Raw genomic sequence first — 21,575 nt, 5'->3', positions numbered from 1 at the left:
GCTTGGAAATGATGGCAGAAGGGATTCTTGCTCTCCCCCCACACCCGAGAGTTTTTTTAAAATTTTTAAAAAATTTTATTTATTTATTGGCTGCGTTAGGTCTTAGTTGCAGCACACAGGATCATCGTTGAGGCATGCGGGATCTTTTGTTGCAGTGCTCAGGCTCCAGGGCGCATGGGCTCTGTAGTTTGTGGCACGCAGGCTCTTTAGTTGAGGCGCGTGAGCTCAGTAGTTGTGGCGCACGGGCTTAGTTGCCCTGCAGCATGTGGGATCTTAGTTCCCTGATCAGGGATCGAACCCGCATCCCCTGCATTGGAAGGCGATTCTTTACCACCAGACCACCAGGGAAGTCCCCTGGAGAGTTTTCAAAGCAAGGCTTATAGTGGGGAGAGAGGCTTCCTGTCCCTTCTCAGAGGCAGACAGCTTTGCTTTTATCCCTTTCATTTTTCCTGGTCATGGGAACATGAAGATTTCTAGCAGCTTAAGGCTTTTGCTTTGATTGATAGACGTCTAGGAAGCGGGTGGTGTTTTGTTCCTGTGCACCAGTAACTAGGGTGCTCTCAGATCTTCTGCCACTTCCCTCCTGTTTTTCTTGTGAGCACCCAATTGAGGCTTGTGGAAAAGAGCTTGTGAATGGCTGTAGACAACCCTTATGTCTGGAGCTCTGGAGCTGGGATTCTGAACTGTCAGGCTAGCTCACACTCTGCCTTTATGAATTCATTGACATTTTAGCTGTCTTCTTTCCTACTTTTGTGGTACTACCTCTTCCTCCTGGGCTCTGCCATGGATGAAGTACATGTGCTCTGTGTCTCTTTGAAGGGGTTTATCACCCTTTGGAGTTCAAATTATCTAGCTGCTTTGTGACCTTAGCTCTCTGATTGGGCTCACGAAGTTGTGACTGTGTAGGTTATCTGACTTTTTCTTGCTGTTAGGGTTGAGTGATGTTCTCATGTGACTTTCAGTATCCTAGGTGGAAGCAACTCTTCAGGAATGATTTTGTAACCAGAAAGGATGACTGGTAAATTTGACTTCATAAAAATTAACTTTAAGGGAATTGCCTGGTGGTCCAGTGGTTAGGACTCTGCACTTCCCCTGCAGGGGGCATGGGTTCAATCCCTGGTTGGGGAACTAAGATCCTGCAAGCCATGCAGCGTGGCCAAAAAAAAAAAAAAAAAAAAATTAAAAATTAACTTTAATATTAACTTAGTTAACATGAAGAGTATGAAACTGCAAGACACAGAGTGGGAAAAGATATTTGCAACACACAGGACCGATAAAAAGCTCATAAATGGGATATATAAAGAATGCCTGTCAAACTATTATATATAGAATGGAGATAAGGTCCTACTGTATAGCACAGGGAACTGTATTCAATATCATGTGACAAACCATAATGGAAAAGAATATGGAAAAGAATATATATGTATAACTGAGTCATGTTGCTGTACAGAAGAAATTAACACAACATTGTAAATCATCTATACTTCAATAAAATTAAGAAAAAAGAATACCTGGGAATCAGTAAGGAAGAGATAATCTAACAGATAAATTGGCTAAAGAGTTAAACAGGTGCTTCACAAAAGCAGAAATATAGATGATGAATAAACATATGAAAAGGGGTGCCATTTCATTAATAATTAGGGAATGCAAATTAAAATCACAATTACACACCATGAGGGAGCCTATAAAAATGGCTAAAATTGAAAATGTGTGACAATATCAAGTTTTGGCAAGGATGTGGAGCAAAGCAACTCTCCTCCACTGTTGGTGGGAGTTATTAGTTGATAACAAGCACTTTCGACATTATCTTGTTAAGGTAAAGACAGGCTAAATTCCATCCTAGCAATTCTGCTCCTAGGTATACACCTCAGAATTGCAGGACACGTGTACCAGGAGGCTAACCCCTCGGATGGACACATTCTTCCTTGGCTTTGATAAACCTTCGGCCAGAGTACTGCTGAGTCTGGCTGGCCATCTGATCTCTTCGGGTACCTATGCATATCTTTGCTCCCATGTACTTTGCAGAATCTCATTGTAACACACTCAGGAGACAAAATTACTTCCAAGTTTGCTTTAGCGGAGCCCCACATTCTTCCCCCAAGTCTCTCCGGTACCTGTGCTGAGGGAAGAGCCTCTGCTACAGTTCTCAGCAGTGGTGGTACTTACACATCTCAGTAAAGCCGCCTTCATCCCCCTGCAGGGACTCACCCTTTCCCTTGGGCCTGAAGGTGGTTTTGTATAGCCCCTTCTGTGTCTCAGAATCCCTCCACATACTTTACCTCGTATGACCCCGTGACATGGGAAGTAAGCTCCACCAGGCAGGGCTTTTTGTCCGTTTTGGTCATTGCTCTATCCCTGATGCCCAGGTAGTCCTGTTAAAAGATAGGGATTTTACAGGTGAAGAACTTGAGGTTCAGAGAGGTCACTTGACTCCTAAATGGAGAGACCTTCTAGCCCTGAGTCTGGTGTGTAGTGTTGTTTTTTGGAGTACAGGATAACTTTTTTATTTCTATAAATGATATGAGAAAGGACAAGGAACTGTAAATATAGCGTCTACAGTGTGATGTCATACAGAGGAAAGGACTGAAAAAGTTCAAGGTCTGGTTTCTAATACTGTCACTGATGCTTGCCTGTCCTAAGGCCTGGTCTCCAGGCTCTGGTGAGGATGTGATGAGAACACGAATCTGAAAGTGTGCTGTAAATAGTAAGGTGTGTTTGTGGGTTGAAATGTGTCCCCCCCAAGAAGGTATGTTGAAGGCCTAACTCCCAGTACCTGTGAGTGTAACCTTATTTGGAAATAGGGACTCTGCATTTGTAATCAAGTTAAGACAAGGTCATACTGGATTAGGGTGGGCCTTAAATCCAATGACTTGTGTCCTTATAAGAAGGCCTTGTGAAGACACAGAGACAAAGACACACACAGAGGGAAGACAACCATGTGAAGGCAGAGGCAGAAACTGGAGTAACTACAGGCCAAAGAATGCCAAGGATTACTGGCAACCACCAGAAGCTAGGAAGAGGCAACGAAGGATTCTTCCCTGGAGCTGTCTGAGGGAGCACAGTCCTGCTGACACCTTGATTTCAGACTTCTAGCCTTCAGAACAGTGAGAGAATAATACGTTTCTGCTGTTTGAAGCCATTCAGTTTGTGGTAATTTGTTATGGCAGCCCCAGGAAACTAACACAGGTGTGCCACGTGTGTAAAGGATACACCTTGTATCAACGGATGGTTCAGCATCGCACGTACACGTCTCCCAAGTGAAACGACCCATCAGTGCTGAAAGGCTCCCCAGACTAATGATTTTCCTTCCATGCTGCCTAAGTTACCCACATTTTCAGTTTGTCCTTTCTTTAGCGAGAAGGACACAGGGCAAGCTGTGGAGTGGGGTGGAAAAAAGCACAAAGAAGGTCTCCAGGGACTATCCTCTAAAAAATAAAAAGCACCAAGGGGGATGCTGAAGGGGGATGTCTCAGTGCTAGGCAATTACTGTGGGCGCAGATGAGGGAGGGAACAGCAGAGCTGGAGGTCCCCAGAGAGGATGCTTGCCGGCCCCATGGAGCATAAGCACCGAGAAGCACAAGCACAAGGCAGGAAAGAGGGCCGGCACAGATACACATCAATATATCCTATTCCAACACGTCAGCCCCTTCTTTGGGTCAAAGACTCTTGGCAACATGAGGTAAGTCTATTCATTAGGCCTGCACTATCTCCTGTTGCCTTCTGATCTGGGCTTTCCTATCCCTCCTGCATGTGCTATGAAGGTAGGATAGGGCCAAGGGCTTTGATCTGCATTTCATAATGTTCTTGTGGGAAAAACAAAACAAACACAATACTAACAAACCCTTGTGTCTGGATGGGATTTAGAATTTACAAAGTGCTTTCACATACAATCCCTCTTGGTTGGGCCTCCTTGTGAACGATCCAGAGGTGCTTATCCATGAAACACAGGTCTGTCCCCTAAATCAGAGATTACAGGAAGTCCTAAGCAGAACCATGCCAACCTCCCAAAGTGGATATGGGTCAGGTTACGAAACCATAATACACACAGGCCAACAATCCCAATATGCAGCCCTATCGAATAGCAAGGAGCAGACTGAACTCATGGCACCAGTGGAATGCCATCTGGGCAAGAGTCCCAAGATGAAAACAGAGGACTTCTGTTGTCAGTAAATGGGAGACTAGGTGAATTGGACCAACCCTTCCACTAAGGACAATCAAAAGGCTGTACAAACATCTTAAAAGCATCAACAAGCAAACAAGATTCTAAAGAATTGCTAGGCTGACATCCCAGAGAGGACAGGAATCCAGACAGGTAGGCCCAGCATTCAGGGTCACTTTTCCCTGGAGGCACTTGCCCATTTGGAAGAGGTGACTAAGAGAACGAGCTGTGTGTTTCTGAAAGTCTTGCAGGGTTGGGAGTTGGGGGGTGTTGGAGTTCAGGGTCCTCCAAAGGTGGGACACTGATAAACCACTGCCTGTTTTGGGCCGAGACCCCAGACGATTGTGCCCTAAGGGGTAAGGATGAACCAAAAGCAAAACAGCCTTTGCACAATCTGATAGGTCTGCAGTCTGCCTTCAGTGGCCAGGAAATCTCCAACTTTGAATCTGGAATAATGTGATCTCAGAATTCTAGTGCCCCGGCCATGTGACAGAAGCAAACAAAAACCCCCTCTAAAGGAAGAGTCATCCTAGGTCTGAAAATCTCAATAAACAATTTTTCAAATACAATGTCCAGCACAAAATAAAAAATAATGAGGCACAAGAGGAGACAAATCAGGGGGAATCAGCAGAAATTAGGCAAAAGAGACATACTCATGGGGATTCCAGTTATTGGAATTATCACAGATTGAACACAGGCAAAGTTCTAGAAAACTCCCCCCACCAGTAGTCAGTAATTCTGGCTATTTGAACTCTTAACACTCTCTCTAATCCATCCTCATATGTTGCCTGGATTGCTACAATCCCCATTCTCTCTGCTTTTACCATCGTCTACCTTGGCAATCTGTCCTAAATTGCCCTTTCCAACCTCATCACCTAAGACCTCTCTCTCTCACAATCTCTAGTCACATAGAACGGCTTTCCTGTGAGTATTCTCCCTCTGCCTTGAATGTCTTCTCCTGCATCTTCCTGAAAAATGCCCCCTCATCCTTCAAAGTCCAATTTAAACCCCTCTCCTTGAAGCCTTTCTGAATTCATAACTCCAACTCTCACAGCTTTGTATATACCTCTATTAAGTATTGACACACTGTATTATAATTATTTGTTTATAAGACTGTTTCTCAAGTACACCATTAACTTCTTGAGGTTAGGGTCTATCTTATTCATCTAGAGTTCCTGGCGTCTAGCATAACACCTGGCTGACTTAAGTGCTGAATAAATATTTATGAAAGAAGGAAAGATAGGGCTTCCCTGGTGGCGCAGTGGTTAAGAATCCGCCTGCCAGTGCAGGGTTCACGGGTTCGAGCCCTGGTCCGGGAAGATTCCACATGCCGCGGGGCAGCTAAGCCCATGCACCACAACTGCTGAGCCTGCGCTCCAGAGCCCACAAGTCACAGCTACTGAGCCCGCGTGCCACAATTACTGAAGCCTGCGTGCCTAGAGCCCGTGCTCCGCAACAAGAGAAGCCACAACAGTGAGAAGCCTGCGCACCGCAACGAAGAGTAGCCCGCACTCGCTGCAACTAGAGAAAGCCTGCGCACAGCAACGAAGACCAACGCAGCCAAAAATAAAATAAATAACGTAAATAATTTTTTTAAAAAATTTAAAAAAAAAGAAAAAAGAAGGAAACAGTATTCTTAACAATAAGTGTTACAGACTGTTATGGACTGAATTGTGTCCCCCCAAATATCACATGTTGAAGCCCTAACCCCTAATGTGACTGTATTTGGAGATAAGGTAATTAAGGTTAAATGAGGTCATCAGAGTAGGGCCCTAATCCAATAGGACTGGCGTCCTTATAAAAAGAGGAACAGATACCAGAGAGCTCTCTCTCTCTCCATATGCACACAGAGAAAAGGCCATGTGTGGACACAGCAAGAAGGTGGCTGTTTGCAAGCCAGAAAGAGAGGCCTCACCAGAAACCAACTCTGTTGGCACTTTGATCTTGGACTTCCAGTCTCCAGAACTCTCAGAAAATAAATGTCTGTTGTTTAAGACTCCCAGTCTGTAGTATTTTGTTATGGCAGCTCAAGCAGACTAATACATAGACCATTTCTGGGATTTCAAACATGTATAAATACACATCTTTAATGAAGGGAAGAATTCAACTCAAACTGACAAGAAGGGGTAGGGAGTAGAAAAAATTACATCAGGAAAATGGCTTTTTAAAAAGTTTTATTTCAAGAACTTTGTTTTTTACTGGTATTTCAAAAAAAGGTGGGTCAAAGTACAAAAAAAAAGTCAGTTGAATAACAGCATAGGTTTAGAAATCACAGCAGCAGAAGCAATGTACAGACAGCACAGACAAAACAATCCAATGTATGCAATTCTCTTTAGGTTCTTTTCATATTTTGTGTTTTTTCCCTCCTGTACAAAATACACCGAAGCATGCCATGAGATCAGAAAAAAGAAAGGAGTTTAACAAATGGTTACAAGAAATACTCTGTACAAGAGGAGATAATTCTTCTTCCCCTGCCCCCCCCTCCACCCCCGCTCCCATTTCCTCTCTTCTTGCTCTGCTTTAGGTTAAGTCGTTCTGAAGACAATTCACCTCCAAGTCGGCCTGGTCACCTTTGCCACCCTCGAGTTTGGGCGACATGGAGTTCTGAATGTTAAATGGCTCCTCCTCTTTCAGGCAGGACTTGAGAGCTTCCTGGATTTTATGGGGAGCACTAGAATCATCCTGAAAGAGGAAAAAAAAGGTGAGGGAGGGTTGGGAAGGAGACAGTGGGTAGAGGGATCAAATAACATCTCAGATTTTTCAATTTGGCTGAAAGAATCATAACTGAAAAAAGGAAGAAAGCTCTGAGACATGAATGAACCAAAGAGACTCATTAGCAGCTACTTTTTAGGAACATCATTCTCAAAAACACTGGCCAGATATAGATGAAAACTTGACAGGTAATTGCATTACAAATACCTTTAACTTAGGCCAGTCTGAGGTTTTCTCTTTGGCAGAGACTGGGGAGAAACAGTCCCTTTTAATACTTGGCCTGGTCCCTCTAAAGCCTCACCTGTTGGTGAGCTCTGCCTGGCCCCTCTTCACACGGCCCTCCATCTTGTTGAGTTCTGCTCTCACAAAAAGGTCTTGATCAGGAACATGACTTGTCGGTGTATTCAGTGGGGCACAAACTGGACTGTGGTCAGGTGCAGAGCTGTTCCTGGCAAAATTAAGGCCTCTCTCCCCACAGCAAATATATGTTCTCTGACTAGAGGCTGGAGAAGTGTGAGCCTCTTCCTATCAGAATTTATCTACCAAAAGATGCTAACTTACAAGGTGTTTCCTCAATCCAAGCCCTGTGCTGCTGGTTCGCAACCCATCTCTGACTGGTACCCATGCCCTCCTGCCTAGCCAAGTGTGCTGCCTGCAGCCCTATGACAAGCTCCTGAACCTGAACTGAATTTGTTAAAGGTTTTCAGGAAACCCACACCAGTACACAGTGCTCCGGCTCTGCATTCAGAGAGCTCTTACAGCAACACCTGCCTTCCCACTACTCTTTTCCTTTAGGACCGCCTGAGGGGATTTTACCCTGTGCGACTCAGTGGGCCTCAGTTCTTTCTCAAGTGCTTGGAACTGTGCTGATCAAAGAGGTCGTATAGCTACCCAGGCAGGTTCATGGATGGCAAGAAGGGAAACGTCCCTATCTGATCAGCTAGCTCAGACCTTTCTTGCTTTAACCAAAATTCAAGGTACTCATCATGCTTAAGGACCAGGGCATTCTCCACAAAACTGTGAGCTTGGGCTTCCCTGGTGGCGCAGTGGTTAAGAATCCGCCTGCCAATGCAGGGGACACGGGTTCGAGCCCTGGTCTGGGAAGATCCCACATGCCGCGGAGCAACTAAGCCCGTGCGCCACAACTACTGAGCCTGTGCACCCAGAGCCCAGGCTCTGCAACAAGAGAAGCCACCAAAATGAGAAGCCCGCGCACCCCAACAAAGACAAGCCCCTGCTCACCGCAACTAGAGAAAGACCGCGCACAGCAACGAAGACCCAACGCAGCCAAAAATAAACAAATAAATAAAATAAATTTTAAAAAACCCAAAAAACTGTGAGCTCTTGTCCATGCTCCCTGCTACTGAGTTTGACCCATAATGGCACTAGGTCAGGCAAGTGACTAGTTGGAAAGTAGGGAAAGGCTCCAGGCCTACATCGGATGCTACGGGTGTTTAAACATACTGTGCATGTAGAAATCACTGTTACCTGCCCCTTGCTCCAGCCTCACTTAGCACTTTCCCAGAAGACCGGCTTGAACAGAACAATTTGATAGAGTTTCAAAGACCTCAGGAGTAATTTACAGACAACAGCGGAACACATGTTCCCCATTTCCAGTGAGACAAGCACAAGAGGAAATGAACTTCATTCTGTGCTGAGGCAGGTTTCAGGCAAGGCAGCTGCGCACAGCACGCGTAGGCACTTGATATTTTCTACCACTGCTTGCAGAGGTTTAGAAAAAACTGTTCAATGGCATAAATGTATATGTGCTGAGATGGAAAGATTGCCCTGATATATTGTGTATTTTGTACACACACACACACACACACACACACACACACAGGTTTTTTACAGAGAGGGAAGCAGAATGAGGCAGAACTTCTGTATCGTGTCGGGGGAGACGCTGGGCATGATTGCTTGAGACCCTGAGTAGAATGGACTTTGGATCACAGCAAAACTTGAAGCAAAATAGGATGGCCTGTACTCACCTCTCCTCTTACAAGCGTGGAACTCACTTTCATGTTTTTCAAGATAATTGCCCCTGCTCCCGCCCCATCACACACACCTTGGGGGGATACAGGGGCACAGGGATATTCTCGTAATGTGAAAAAAGTGGATTTAGTGAGTCTTATAGACCTGGGCATCAAAACTGTGATGCCATGAAGGTGGGGACCCAAATTAAAACTGGCACCGTGAGGGCTTATGGGATTTGGACAGATGAGAAAGCTGCCTTCTGGGTCAATGGGAGGAAGAAGTAGATCCTAAAAATAAGGAACACAGGTATCCAGACAATGCTATGAGATGAGCTAAGTACCTTCAACATGTAGAACGGGTGAGGGCGTGTCTAGACCAAGATGGAGCTATCCTAGTCCAAGTGTTTCCCTCAGAACTCCATCCTCTTAAGCCTAGGGTTGCTGAATCCCTCAGCAGAAGGATTATGTGCCTTTGATTTGGTGGAAGTCCCTCATCCAGAGGGAACTGGACTTCCCTCTGGGCTGTGTCCTGGGAACTATTTCTGGCATTCTGCCCCAGCCGCATGGGCATCCTTCAGCCAGGGGTTCAGGCCTGGACGCCTACTTGTCCAGAAACAAGCCTCTATCAGAATGGGGCGGGCAGTCAGTGTTTTACCAAATACATGGAAGAAACAGAGACTGGGAAGTAAGAAAGGTTTAAATTGGGGGGTGGGATGGCGGTGGGAAACACTAAGGGACATCTTGGAAGGTCTGTCAAATCGCAGGAGGACCAAGTTACAGCCATGGCATTGCTCTAACAGCACAGCTGTGAGAACCAACAGGGCGGCTCTCAGCACTTGGGCAGTTTGCCCGTGGAGTTCAGGTGACTTCACTCACGCTGTGCAGCTGGAGAGCGCCCGGCTTCCTACACACTCGCCATTCCTCCTGGAAAACGGCAAACCTCCACAGCAGGGGCTGAGGAGCTTTGGGCTTTTCCTTTTCCTCCCGAAGTTCCTTTCCTAGGCTGGCTGCTCAGCTCCAGAAGACTCACACGCACTCGGCCGCTGGCTCACCAGCCACAGGGCCCCAGGTCAGTCCAGAGGGCCCAGGCGAGGAGCAGCACAGAGCGATGCATGTAGCAGAGGAAAGGGACGTGCCCCCTACACAGACACCAGCCATGGACCCTTCCCCCACCAGACCCAAAGCAGCGTGGGTTTTTTTGTTTGTTTGTTTGAAATCTTTTCAGAGTGTGGCTTACAGAGATTACTGAAACTGGGTAGGAAAATGACCCATTCAATCTCCTTGACTTATGTAAAAGAAATAACCCCTCTACTAAGATAAATAAAACTCTCCAAAATTTTAGGAGATGCCAAAACCAACAAGGAAATTTGAGGGGTGAAGGGAGAGGGATGGGGAGACTAAATGAGCAGGCTTGACTCAGGTGCCCCCGTTTCAGCTCCTAGCTCACCTGGAGGTTTTCTCACTTTCATCCTGCTGCTCGCATCGCTTGTAAGCAATCACTGGGGTGGCTGAAGCAAGGGCTAGGGCTCCACTTCATCATAAAGTGGCAACTGTCTTAACTGTCAATGCCCACAAGATCTTGACTATGACCGAGTCTGACTTCTGGGCTGGGTGGAGGGAATTAGAGATGGAGTTTGTAGAAAATCCGCCTGCTGGACAGGAGAGTCACCCCCTCACATGCTCAGAGCTTTGGCAGAGAGGACAGGATGTGTCCTGGGGCACAAGCTGAGGGAAGGATGCCAGGTGGAAATGGCCCTCAAGATCCAAGAGGAGCCAGAGAGCACGACTTCGCTGACGGATGCCCCGAGTGCTGCCCAGACAACCCCATGGCCCTTCTCAGGCGGAGTCTACCATGGCTGACCACCCTGCTCCATTCCATTTTTGTTTTGCCATATTCTTTTTTCTAAAATTTATTTATTTATCTATTTATTTTTGGCTGCACTGGGTCTTCGTACGTGCTTTTTTCTCTAGTTGCGGCGCATGGGGGCTACTCTTCGTTGCAGTGCTTGGGCTTCTCATTGTGGTGGATTCTTTGGTAGGGAGCACGGGCTCTAGGCGGGTGGGCTTCAGTAGTTGTGGAACACGGGCTCAGTAGTTGTGGCTCGCGGGCTCTAGAGCGCAGGCTCAGTGGTTGTGGCGCACGGGCTTAGTTGCTCCGTGGCATGTGGGATCTTCCTGGACCAGGGCTCGAACCTGTGTCTCCTGCGTTGGCAGGCGGGTTCTTAACCACTGCGCCACCAGGGAAGCCCCTCTGTTTTGCCATACTCTGAACTCAAGGTCAGTGGCAGCTTTCATGGACAAATGCCTTGCTTTCACAAAGTTGGCTCAGCCAAGAAGAACTGGAAACCTTTGTATTGCCTCATGCAACCAAGGCCTCCAAGAGGAGCTGTTTCTTTCCCCTCCATCTTTGTGAAGAGGAAAGGTGGACATAACAAGGGTGCCAGAAATGCATGAGTCAGAAACTTTGCTAAGGACCCTCGCACTCCATGGACAACAAACACCCTGACTGCAGGCACCACTGTATGCGTCAGGCCTGCCGTCCCACACGTACGAGACGGCAGATCAGACAGTGGACCTGAGAGACCCCATGGCAGGCCATCATTCACTAGTAGTCCATAACTGACAACTAAATGCACATCACTGCAAGGGGCCTGGTAAGGTAGGGACAGGGTGTCCCAAGATAAGGCTCATCCTATATCCTTGTGGGTTGATTAAAGTGGTTACCAATCTCAGCAATTACAGGACATGTTGTTCTCTTGGTTATTATGTCCATCTTGAACTTATTAATATCTTGGTGCATACCAAGTATGTTCTTTCTCTACCCTTTATATCAAAGACTTTAAAAAATTATCCTGAATTGGCCTCTTTCATTTCTTATTTTAAATAGACCCCTTTGCTCCTCCTCCACCAGGCCAAGCTTTTCTTTTCTGGGATTTGGTGATCAAGGTCTCATGTACCATTATTCTCTCTTTCCCCTTCTGGGGCTACACTTTCCCCACCTATAAAAAGAAGACAATGGTCTAGATCTGTGCTGTCCAATATGGTGGCACTAGCCACATTCTGAGAGTTCTGAAGCCACAGGTAGCTGATGGCTGCTGTAGTGGACAGTACAGACACACAACTTTTCTATCTCACAGAGAGTCCCTCTGGACAGCACTGGCCTAGACTGTGAAGGCCCCTGTGAGCTCTTATACTCTATGGCCCATTATTTCAAAGAACTTCTTTAAAATTTCCTCTTAAACTCCACTGTTTCCATCTGAAAAGTCTTAGTTTCACTCCGTTATCTGTGTAATGATGCATTTACCTGGAGGTATGGAGCCTGTGTCATGTGCAGAATTCTTGTGTTTGGATCTGATATGATTTGCGGCTTGGATGGTTTCTGCTTAATTTCTGAAATTCTGACAGTACCCAGTATTTGACTGGTTAGTCTGGTCCAGATAACACACTGGGCCAGTATCTTTAGAAAATGGTCTGTTGGGACCTTTTATTGGGTTTCAACTTATATTTATGAGCCTATCCTCCTAAGGACAGATTTACCCCTAGACTTATGCTTCCACCTCACCATAAGTGTTTTGTGCTTACCTCAGCCGTAACCAATGTGTATAAGCCTGCTCATTTTTAGGGTCCTCAAAACAGTGTCAAAGACACTGTTTTTCCAGCCATCCCAGAGGTTTTCCCACTCATCCCAAAGAGCAACCACCATTTGCTTCAATGACCAGCAGGAAATTCCCTAGCAATGAAAGCTGAGCCTTTCTCCTTGATATAGAAAATAGAAAGACAAAAATCAGACTTCTAAAGCCTAGATGAAGCTAAAAATCATGTGTCATCCTAGAAACAGATCTTCTGTACTTTGTATAACTTTGCTTGTCCAGGAAGTGGTACACCATCACGCCCTTATTCTCACTTTCACGGCCCCAACTGCCTGCCCTATCCTGATCCTCAGAGCTCTGAAGAGTGGCTCCACACTCTGAAGTGGACCAGAGATGTGGCCAGGGGCTGGAGCCTGCACAAGGACAGATGTGAAGAAGACAAGTTACCTGACAGATAACATTATCATAGAGAGCCAAGGCACAGGCATGGGGGGGAGCAGGTATGGGGAGCGTTGCAAAGTTTCCTTACATTTGGGTGAGAGCCCTCGGCAATGGTGGAGAGGGAGAAGTTATCATTGTGGAGCTCAGATGGGGTCCGGAATTTGCTGGTTAGGACAGAAGAGAGAAGGGAAAAATGTAAGTGAAATGATCACAGCGAAATCTGATAGAAGCTTCATGGGTCAGGTACTGTATTTCATCAAATGCCACAGATGCACCACTAAGAAAAATCTTCTACCATTTAAACCATGATCCAATGCTTTCTTATCACCTAGAGTTTTTATTACACACTTTAAGGGGCTCATTTAGACTTTAGATAAAGAACTGACAATGATATGAACAGCTATGACCACGTTTGTGTACGCTAGACAATTACAACTACATCATGACTGCCATCAGGCCAACAGTGGTTATAAGACGCCAGCGACTGTAAGATACAATCCAGTTTCTGAGATGTTAATGTGTGAAAAAAAAAGTGTATCTTAGAATCAATAAACTGCAGCAGTATCTGTAGTGCACTGGGTACATGTAGCATTTTCAGAGCAGTAACCAGGCTTGGGAAAGAAAGAAGGTATGCAGAGGGAAAAAAGGGAGTTGGCATTTGAGCTGAAGGGCTGCGGGAGCCATGTTTTGCACAAAACACATAACCAGCTACAGGAGGACGACCTAGAAGGAGGCCCTTCCCTGGGCCTCAGCTCTTGCTTCTCCACTCGCCTGGCAGCTGCTTCTTCTCTCCTATCAGCAGCAGCCCTGATCGGTGGTCCCATCCCCACCCTGACCCTCCCCACCACTCCAACCCCCTGGTGTCAGCGTGAGGAGCCAAGGGTCTTGGCTTGTGATCACATGCACAGATACAGCCCTGCCTCAATGCACAGGCACAATGGAGAGGCCCTTGCAGGCCCACAACGGTTAGCTGAAAGGCTGCAGAGAGCTGCTGGCATCTGCACATCTCACGAGTTCACCCAGCAAAGGAGCAACAGATGGCGTTTTGTCCTTTTCCCAGGACCTGGGGCAAGTCCTTCGGTCACGTTCTCTGGAGGGAGTCTCGGGTCAGGGGGAGGGGATTACTTGGACAACAGGCTGAAAGGGGGGGTGGGCGGCAGTTCTGCATAAATTGTCTCTTGGGTCCCGAGGAAGCTGAACTCCAGTCTCCTCCTTCTGTGACTCCTGTGACATTTAAGAAGGTTCTTTACTTTGCTTAGTGATCACAGTGATTCTCTCATAGTGTGTAAGGTCACATTCGAGTGTTCAAGCATGGGCTTAAAGGGTAAATGCATGCTGATTCTCACATGTGCACAGCAGTCACTCCTCTGCTAAGAGAAGAGCTGAAATGAGACTCCATATCCCCACATGGCCCTTAGAATCCACAGTGGAGAAAGTGAGGGCTGGGGTCTCACCACCCCCCACATTCTACTTAGGAGGGGGAAAGAGGACTTCCTTGAGTCCTCTGCCCTTCTGCCTGGACCAAGGGCTGACAAGTTTGGAAAGCAATGCACTGCAGTGCTAGACCCTCTCACTGAGGAGGAGCTGGTATTGAGTGACGGCAGATCTGAGGGAGCTGGAGTCACTTCATGCTGATTTGTGAGCGAAATCCTCACGCTGGCCACAGGCTGTCAGAGACCCAGGAAGCAGGTGCAGTCAGGTGGGGGTGGGGCACTGAGCACAGTAACTTACTTGACCAGAGTTGGGAGCTGCTATACTCTGGTTACCTTTTCTAAGCACCTTCTATACGGCGGTGTGTGTGTGTGTGTGTGTGTGTGTGTGTGTGAGGAATGGTGCTGGGCAGCTGCAGTGTGCCACAGGGGCTTAACCTCTGCTGCAATTCCAGCACGTTCTGTGTAGGAATGGTTACGCTTGGGTGAATTTTTGGTATGAAAAACACAACCAGGGATGGAGAGCAGGTGCCAGAAACCCTCAGGACCACATCCCTGGATCAGATGGGGTGGGGTCGGCTGTCACAGACTCACCTGGTCCTGCGCAGCTTGGTGTTCTCTGTCTTGAGCAGGTAGAGCTTCTTGGCGAAGAACACCGTCATCATGAAGAGCAGGAGCAGCACAAGGGCGGCCGAGCCTACGGCCACACACATCACCTGGAAGTCAGTGATGATGGACTCGCAGCGCATCCCCTTGTGCCAGATGTAGTCCTGCGTGTTGCACCTGCAGCGGTGACAGGGCGAGACTGAGGCGACGGGCTGGCAGCCGTGGCCACAGTGAGGTCCTGGCCCCTGACCCCAGGACTGCCCTCAACAGCCTGCTCCTAGTGGGACTTTGGGGCCCCCATCTGTGCAGACATTATGGTTGCTATTGTTGCCTTGTCCTTACAACCATTCCATGAAGAGGTTCATGACACAAATGAGGTAACCGGGGAGCTGAGAAACTGAGCAAACTCAGTTTCGAGGAGGGAAGGGAACCCTCATTTTCCACCTCAGTGAGAATAATCACAGGATTCTCCCAGACCCCCCAGACCGCTCCAACCCCCCTGGGCTCTGGTGAAAAAAAAAAGATGGAAAACAAGACCAACAGGAGCTACAGCTACAAAGTAGTAGGATCCGCCCTACACAACGTGAAAAACCTATCTTGTGGCATTGCAGTCCCATCTAGTTCACGTGGCTAACCAGACACTGAAAAATAAGGAAGCGACAGACAAGGACAAGCACAAAGACAGATGTATATTCTCCCTTATCTCTGCAGCCCCCAAAGTGCTGCCCCTAAAGCTTCCAGTCCTATTACCATGAGAACTGTCATGAAAGCAGAGTGAGAATCAACCCTCTGGGTGGGTTTCAGTCCTTTCGTTGAGTGACTTTCTCCTGCCCTTGGGACATTCCCAGGCTCCAACTCTTCCAGTGACATTGCTGTTTCCATGGGAACCAGGCTGCTTCAAAGAGGAAAAATGTGGAAGGATACAGAGGCAGGCAAAGGAGGGAGGACATGAACCTCAGGGTGAATGACAGACAAGAGAAAGGGGTCCAGAAATGGGGAAATTTTGCATGGAAGAATTAGGTACTCCACACCTAGAATAGGGCAGGGATACGAGGTTAGCAGGGAATTCTCTCTTTTCCAACTGCCCCTTTGCAGTCGTGGGGGGCTGTTGGAGGATGGCGGGGAAAGAAGATCCCTCTAACCGACCATTCTAGAGAAGTTATGCCATAGCTCTGCTCATTTCTCTGCAGTGGTCGGTGTGACAGAGACAAAGGCATGCTGCAGTCTGCTACCAAGGGCTCAGCAGCCTCCTGTGAGTGGAATGCAAAACAGTTTCCAAGTCAGGGCTGGGCCTGGGTGTACCCACCAGAGGAGGAATCTCTGGTAGAGAGGCCCAGTGTGATCCTGGGATGGAAGCTGTGCAAGGGGAGCTGGAGTGGACTTGTGTGACGCCCTTCTGAGGCAGGACCCACTGGAGGATCCATGGTCAGTACAGGCATGCTGCTCAGTGAGGACACGCTTACTCTTCCATTTGGGAGTCCTCTGATAGCTCCAGGAGGTTCTGGGAACTGTCTAGCTCTCCAGAGGCAGCAAGGGCTCCAAATTTCATACTCTGATGGGGAGCTTACTTTGAAGGTGAAAACTCAGGCCCCCAATAGGTTGAAAGATAACGATTTTTGCAGAGATTCCATAGTTCCCAGGCTAAAATCATTACTGTAGTCCCCCCAACTAGAGGCTGAGGAGCAAAATCCCAGGGTTTCCTCATATTTCTGGTAGCCCTTAACCAACCAGCAAGGTCTCGTTGCCATAATTTCTTGATCACAGTTCCTCTTTTTGGCAATGGCTGGACAACTCCAATCAGAACTGTGTGGACACACCCTATATGAGTGATGCTAACGTCATGATCATTTATAGGGAAGAAGAACTTCATAGGAAGGAACTGGAACTTAAGCTTTAATGCCAAAGGCACAGCATTCATGCATTCTGTATGTTATTCTTCTACCAGAACATTAAGACCTACAGAAATTTGAATTCTTCACATACCTCCAAAGAGACCAAGAAAAAGAAACATCAGGAATGACACTTTAAAAAGAGACACCCAGATTACAGAAATGCTTCTCCTAGGACCAGTGGAAACAAGTCCCAGGAAGAATCTGAGGCGTCCATGCCACTTCTAGGGCCTGTAAAGGATGGAGACAAGCAAACCACCCAGGTCACCCCAGACTTGTGCTTCTTCCAGAATAAGCCAGTGAGCTCTCCAGCAGGTTAACTACCTTGCTGTGACGGCAGGTGTATGGGGTAATTACTGATGAGGCATGGGATGGTGGTTGCAGACAATATCTTTACTCTGACACTAAACTCTCTGGGTCTTTAAAATATGCTGGATTGGGTGTCCCCAGGAAGACAACAATCAAGGAAGGAGGGGCAAAGCCACTACCCAAAGTCAAGAAACCCCACCACATCTGCTATGCCAGGAAAGACACTCTGCTTGACTTGACCTGTTTGAGTGGCTGCTCTCTGGGTCTGCTCCCAACAAGAAGGTCTTCACTGTGACTTTACGTGCCACCCCAGGCATGTGCCCCACAGGGTCACAGGGCCTTCCTCCTGCCACACACATGGCTCAGAGGGAATGGTCAGCAGTTATCTCTCCTCCCAGTACGTTTATGGGCCTACTCCTTCTGCTAGTTTAGTCAGAACTCGCCAACAAGAACTTGCCCTCAGGCCAGCAAAGGCCTTTCCCAAAACCTTTTCGTTTTGCCTCTGTAGTTTACTGGTTTGGTAAAGGACACAACACTTAGAGGAAATACACAGTCTTATTTCTGAGGAAACTCTCCTAGTGATGAGATCACAGGAAGTGCATGTAAGATGTAATTCTATAGAATATTTGCTGTGACTATCCCTTGACCTGGGACTTCCGTGAATGCACAAGCTCTGGGATGCTGTGCCTGTCACATTCCCCTCTCTGCTGAGGCAGCCTCCCATGCCCTCTCCAGGAGTTCTCTGACAAGCCCCCGGGGAACCTGCCTGTCACACCCTTACCTGCAGAAGGCCCCTATGTTCTCCACCAGGTAGCACTGGCCGCCATTGTGACAGTAACTTGGGAAGAGGTCGCACACTGACCGGCAGGAGCCGTTATGTCGCACAAAGCCACTGCGGCACTCAGTGCCATTCTCGCTTGGGGCCAGGTCCTTGCCTGGCTCTCCTGGGTGGGGCCTGAGGGCGATGCTGCTGCCGGGGACCATCCCCAGAGTATGCTGTGGAGGGACAGCATGCCACCGACCAGTGGGCTGCCCTGTCCCGGGCCCCAGACCAGGTTTCTCAGTGGGCACTAGAAGGTCATTTTCATCTTCCAGGTCTCTGCCTCCTGCTGCGTCCTTGTCATCTTCCTCTTCCTCCTCTTCTTCATCTAAATCATCATAGAAGGATGTGGTAGGGTAGAAATCAGACTCATCAAACGGGGTGAAGTCATCGTATAAGTCAAGCAGGCTCCAGGAAGGGGTCTCTCCCCCAGGATCAGGGTGGTGCTCTGAGATACCTGGAGACCCGGGGAAGCTCCCCAGGTCGGCGCCACGGCCCTCACCATCCAATCCTTCGAAGTAGTCGATGTCAATTATATCTGACGCCGTGTGGGGCTCCAGTGTGCCCTGAAAGGGGTACGTGGGCTCTGGCCCATGAGGGTCAGGTGTGCTGCCTCCCAGGTTCAGCCAAACCTCCAAGGGGCTCTCCTTGGGGAGTTCAGGGTCTGGGCTCAGCTTGTCGCCAGGGGTGGGTGAGGGTGGCCCGCTGGCCTCTGTAGCCTCGGGGGTGGCGGGGGGCGTCGATGACTGCCCGAGGGCCGTCGATGACTGCCCGAGGGCCTTGTCAGGAGCCGGGAGCGTGGCTGGAAGGGCCTGGGTGTCGCCGCTGCCCGCCTCTGCCGTCACTCCGCCCAGGCCTGGGCTGTCCACCTCCAGCCAGGCTGTGTCCGTCACCGCCGCCGATGCCTCCAGAGCCTCCTCTGGCCCGACCCCAGGGCCCACCACGGCATGCTCGCCGCCTGGCGCAGTCCGAGAGGTCTCATCTTCCCCAGCTGCTGGTGGGCCGGCCTTCTCCCGCGTGTCGTTAGCACGCGGCTCCCATGCCAGGACCCTCTTCACCTGCCTGTCTGCCTCGACGGCTCTGCCCGCCTCACGCACTGTGGGCGGGAGGGAGAGGGGCCTGGCGTCAGGGCAGCGGGCGTGGTAGGACCTTGGGTTGCGCCCCGCCCCGCCGCGGCTGCTCTCCCAGAACCCCGCCAGCCCTAAGCCTCTGCTTCAAGATTTCCCAAGGCCACGCCCCATCTTTAAGTCCCGCCCCGAGCCCGCCCCATAAGCCAGGGAACACACCCAGCCAAACGTTTCCTCGCTCAGGCCCCGCCCCCAAGCGTAAGGCCCCGCCCCCTACACCACCCGCAGTCTAACCAGGGAGGCCCCCGACTCCAGCTCCAGGCATAAGTCTTACCCTCGGGGCTCCACTCCACCTCCAGGCCCCGCCCAGAAGTCGCACCCTGAGGGCCCCGCCCCGAACTCGCATCCTCTTGCCCACCCATCACCTCCAGGTCCCGCCCCGAAGTCTCACCCTCAGGCTCCGCCCACCAGGCCCCTCCCCCAGCCAACACCTGGGTCCGCACACCAGAGTCGGGGCCGCCACCCACCACTCGGCCTCCCCCAAGTCCCTCATCTCCTCGTGCGCCCCTTCCCCCGCCCGGGCTGCAGGCAAGGCGCTGCCCCGCCCCCTTGCCACAGCTCACGGACTCCGCCTGTACCCGAAGCCAGTGGGACCCTGGCTCAGGGTGGGGCGCGAGAGCTGCTGGGGTCCGGGTCGCTGTCGGTACCTACCCGGTGCGGCCCCAGTGGCGAGGACCAGCGTGGCCCCCAGAAGCAGCAGCAGCGGCGGCGGCCCCCGACCCGGGCCCCCGCCCTCGGCTCGACCCATGGCGCGGCGTCCCGACCGCTGTCCGCGGTCTGCCCGGCTGGCTGCGCCCTCGGCTCGCCGGCCGCCGCGCCTCCCGCCGGTGCTGCGGACGTATCACCCCACGATGGGCAACGGGAGAAGCCGCATGCCGCCACCGCCGTCCGCCGCTGTCCCCGGCGCGCCGCGCCTCCCCGCCTCCCTCGCCGCGGCTGCCGCGCTCAGCGCCGCCCCCACCCCGCCCGCCCCGCCGCACGTAGCTCTGACGCCTGCCCTGCTCAGTCCGCCTGCCAGGGGGACAGACAGACCCCCGGCTCCGGATGCGGAGACAAACGGACGTTGGGTAGCGCGGGTGCAGGCGCAGAGCGCCGCGGGTGGCGTTGGCTGCCAGGTGCACTGGCGGGAGACCTGCGGGGCGGGGCCGCGGTCCCGCCCTCCCCGTGGAGGGCTGGCACGGGGCCCCCACCCGCGAGGAACCCACCCGCCAAGCGACAAGTAAGGAGGCGGGGGCGCAGACACCCGCAGGCTCGGGGCGGGGCTCGGAAGGGCCGCAGGGGGCGGAAGCCCGAGCCCGCGGTGTGGCAGTGAGCCAAACCTGGGGGGCACGGAGCCTCTCGGATTTCTGCGCCAACCCTGTGTTCGGGGCGGAGAAGGGTCTCCGGGAGGTCTCCGAGTCCCCACGAGGGCGGGACGGGCGCTGACAGCGCCAGGCAAGGGGGCGAAGTGGACCTCCCAGGCCCTAATCGGATCAGACCTAATCCGTCTGCAGCCAAAGCCCCCGACCTTGCACAGCCAGGCCGGACGGAACGCATCCCGGGGGCAGGGGGCAAGCCCTTCCTGGAACTGTGGCTACAATGCCTTCCCTCTCGCCTGCTCAGGGCAGCCTGGGGAGCGGCCTTTAATGCCGGTTCCTTCCTCCCTCTCCAGGATACATTGCCCCCCCAACACCACCATGTGTCCCGGGCCACCAAAGCTCAGGTTGGTGGGTAGTCGCTAGCGGCCTGGATCACAGCCTGGGGACACGCGGACGCCAGGCCACGTGTTAAAGTCTGTGGGCCCTGTCCAAAGCTCACTCTGCCGTCCAAAACCACTCATCTCTGGATCCCTGCTTGCTGGGGAGTCACCTAATTTGTCCACCAAACCGACTGTCTGCCTCTTGATCTTCTGGTAACCCAAATGATATCTGGGGTCACTGCTCGAGATGTGGCAACTCTGGTATTTGAGAAACTCTCATTTCTGTCACTAGGGAATCACATAAGTGACCAAGATGGAGATTCTCCTAATCTCTTTCTAGTACATGTCTCTGGATGGGGTTGCCTTGATTCAAAGCTCGTTTCTCTCACTGGAACTAGATCTGCTGCAGTCTACTTGCTTGTGCTGGTTGTTCCCTCCTCTCCAGGTCTGCCTGGCAAACTCCTTAACTCAGAAAGCTCAGTTCCTATCACCTTCCCATCCCTGAAGCCTTCTCAGCCTGACCCAAGTAGTTAGACACTTTGGCCCTGATCTCATTGTCTACAGCAATTCTCTATTGGACTGCAAGACACTTGAGTGTACAGCTCCTCGTGCAGAGGGAGGCTCCCTAAGGTGGGGAGGAGGCATAAATGAATGAATGGCAACCATCATACTCCCACCCCAGAACCGTGGGTCTGGAGCTTCCTGCAAAGGGGCGGACTTGCTGAGGCTCTTTCCATGGCTTCATGTTGCCACTGGGAGAGTAAATACCAGTTTGAAATACAACCTGTTCTGAGCAGAGGGCCAGGCAGGACTTTGCACTTGCCTGTTGCCACAGAGGCAC

General features: G+C 50.4%; 1 protein-coding gene across 2 annotated transcripts; it reads right to left on the bottom strand.

Moving 5' to 3' along the window:
- Positions 1–6,667: 6,667 nt before the first annotated feature.
- Positions 6,668–19,945, bottom strand: CSPG5 (chondroitin sulfate proteoglycan 5). Of its 2 annotated transcripts, none has more exons than XM_068558195.1 (5): positions 19,708–19,945; positions 17,891–19,025; positions 14,900–15,088; positions 12,964–13,039; positions 6,668–6,841 (listed from the first exon to the last, which is right to left on the bottom strand). In XM_068558195.1, exons 1-5 carry the CDS (start codon positions 19,802–19,804, stop codon positions 6,680–6,682), a joined length of 1,659 nt encoding a protein of 552 aa, XP_068414296.1. In that variant the 5' UTR covers positions 19,805–19,945; the 3' UTR covers positions 6,668–6,679. The 2 variants fall into 2 exon arrangements, 1 of the variants encoding a protein (XP_068414296.1); XR_011075683.1 differs by having other exon boundaries at positions 6,739–6,841; positions 14,900–15,002.
- Positions 19,946–21,575: the final 1,630 nt, after the last annotated feature.

This window comes from Eschrichtius robustus, chromosome 12, assembly GCF_028021215.1.
Source record: "Eschrichtius robustus isolate mEscRob2 chromosome 12, mEscRob2.pri, whole genome shotgun sequence".
Lineage (NCBI taxonomy): Eukaryota > Metazoa > Chordata > Mammalia > Artiodactyla > Eschrichtiidae > Eschrichtius > Eschrichtius robustus.
This window is presented reverse-complemented; position numbering and strand designations above follow the sequence as displayed.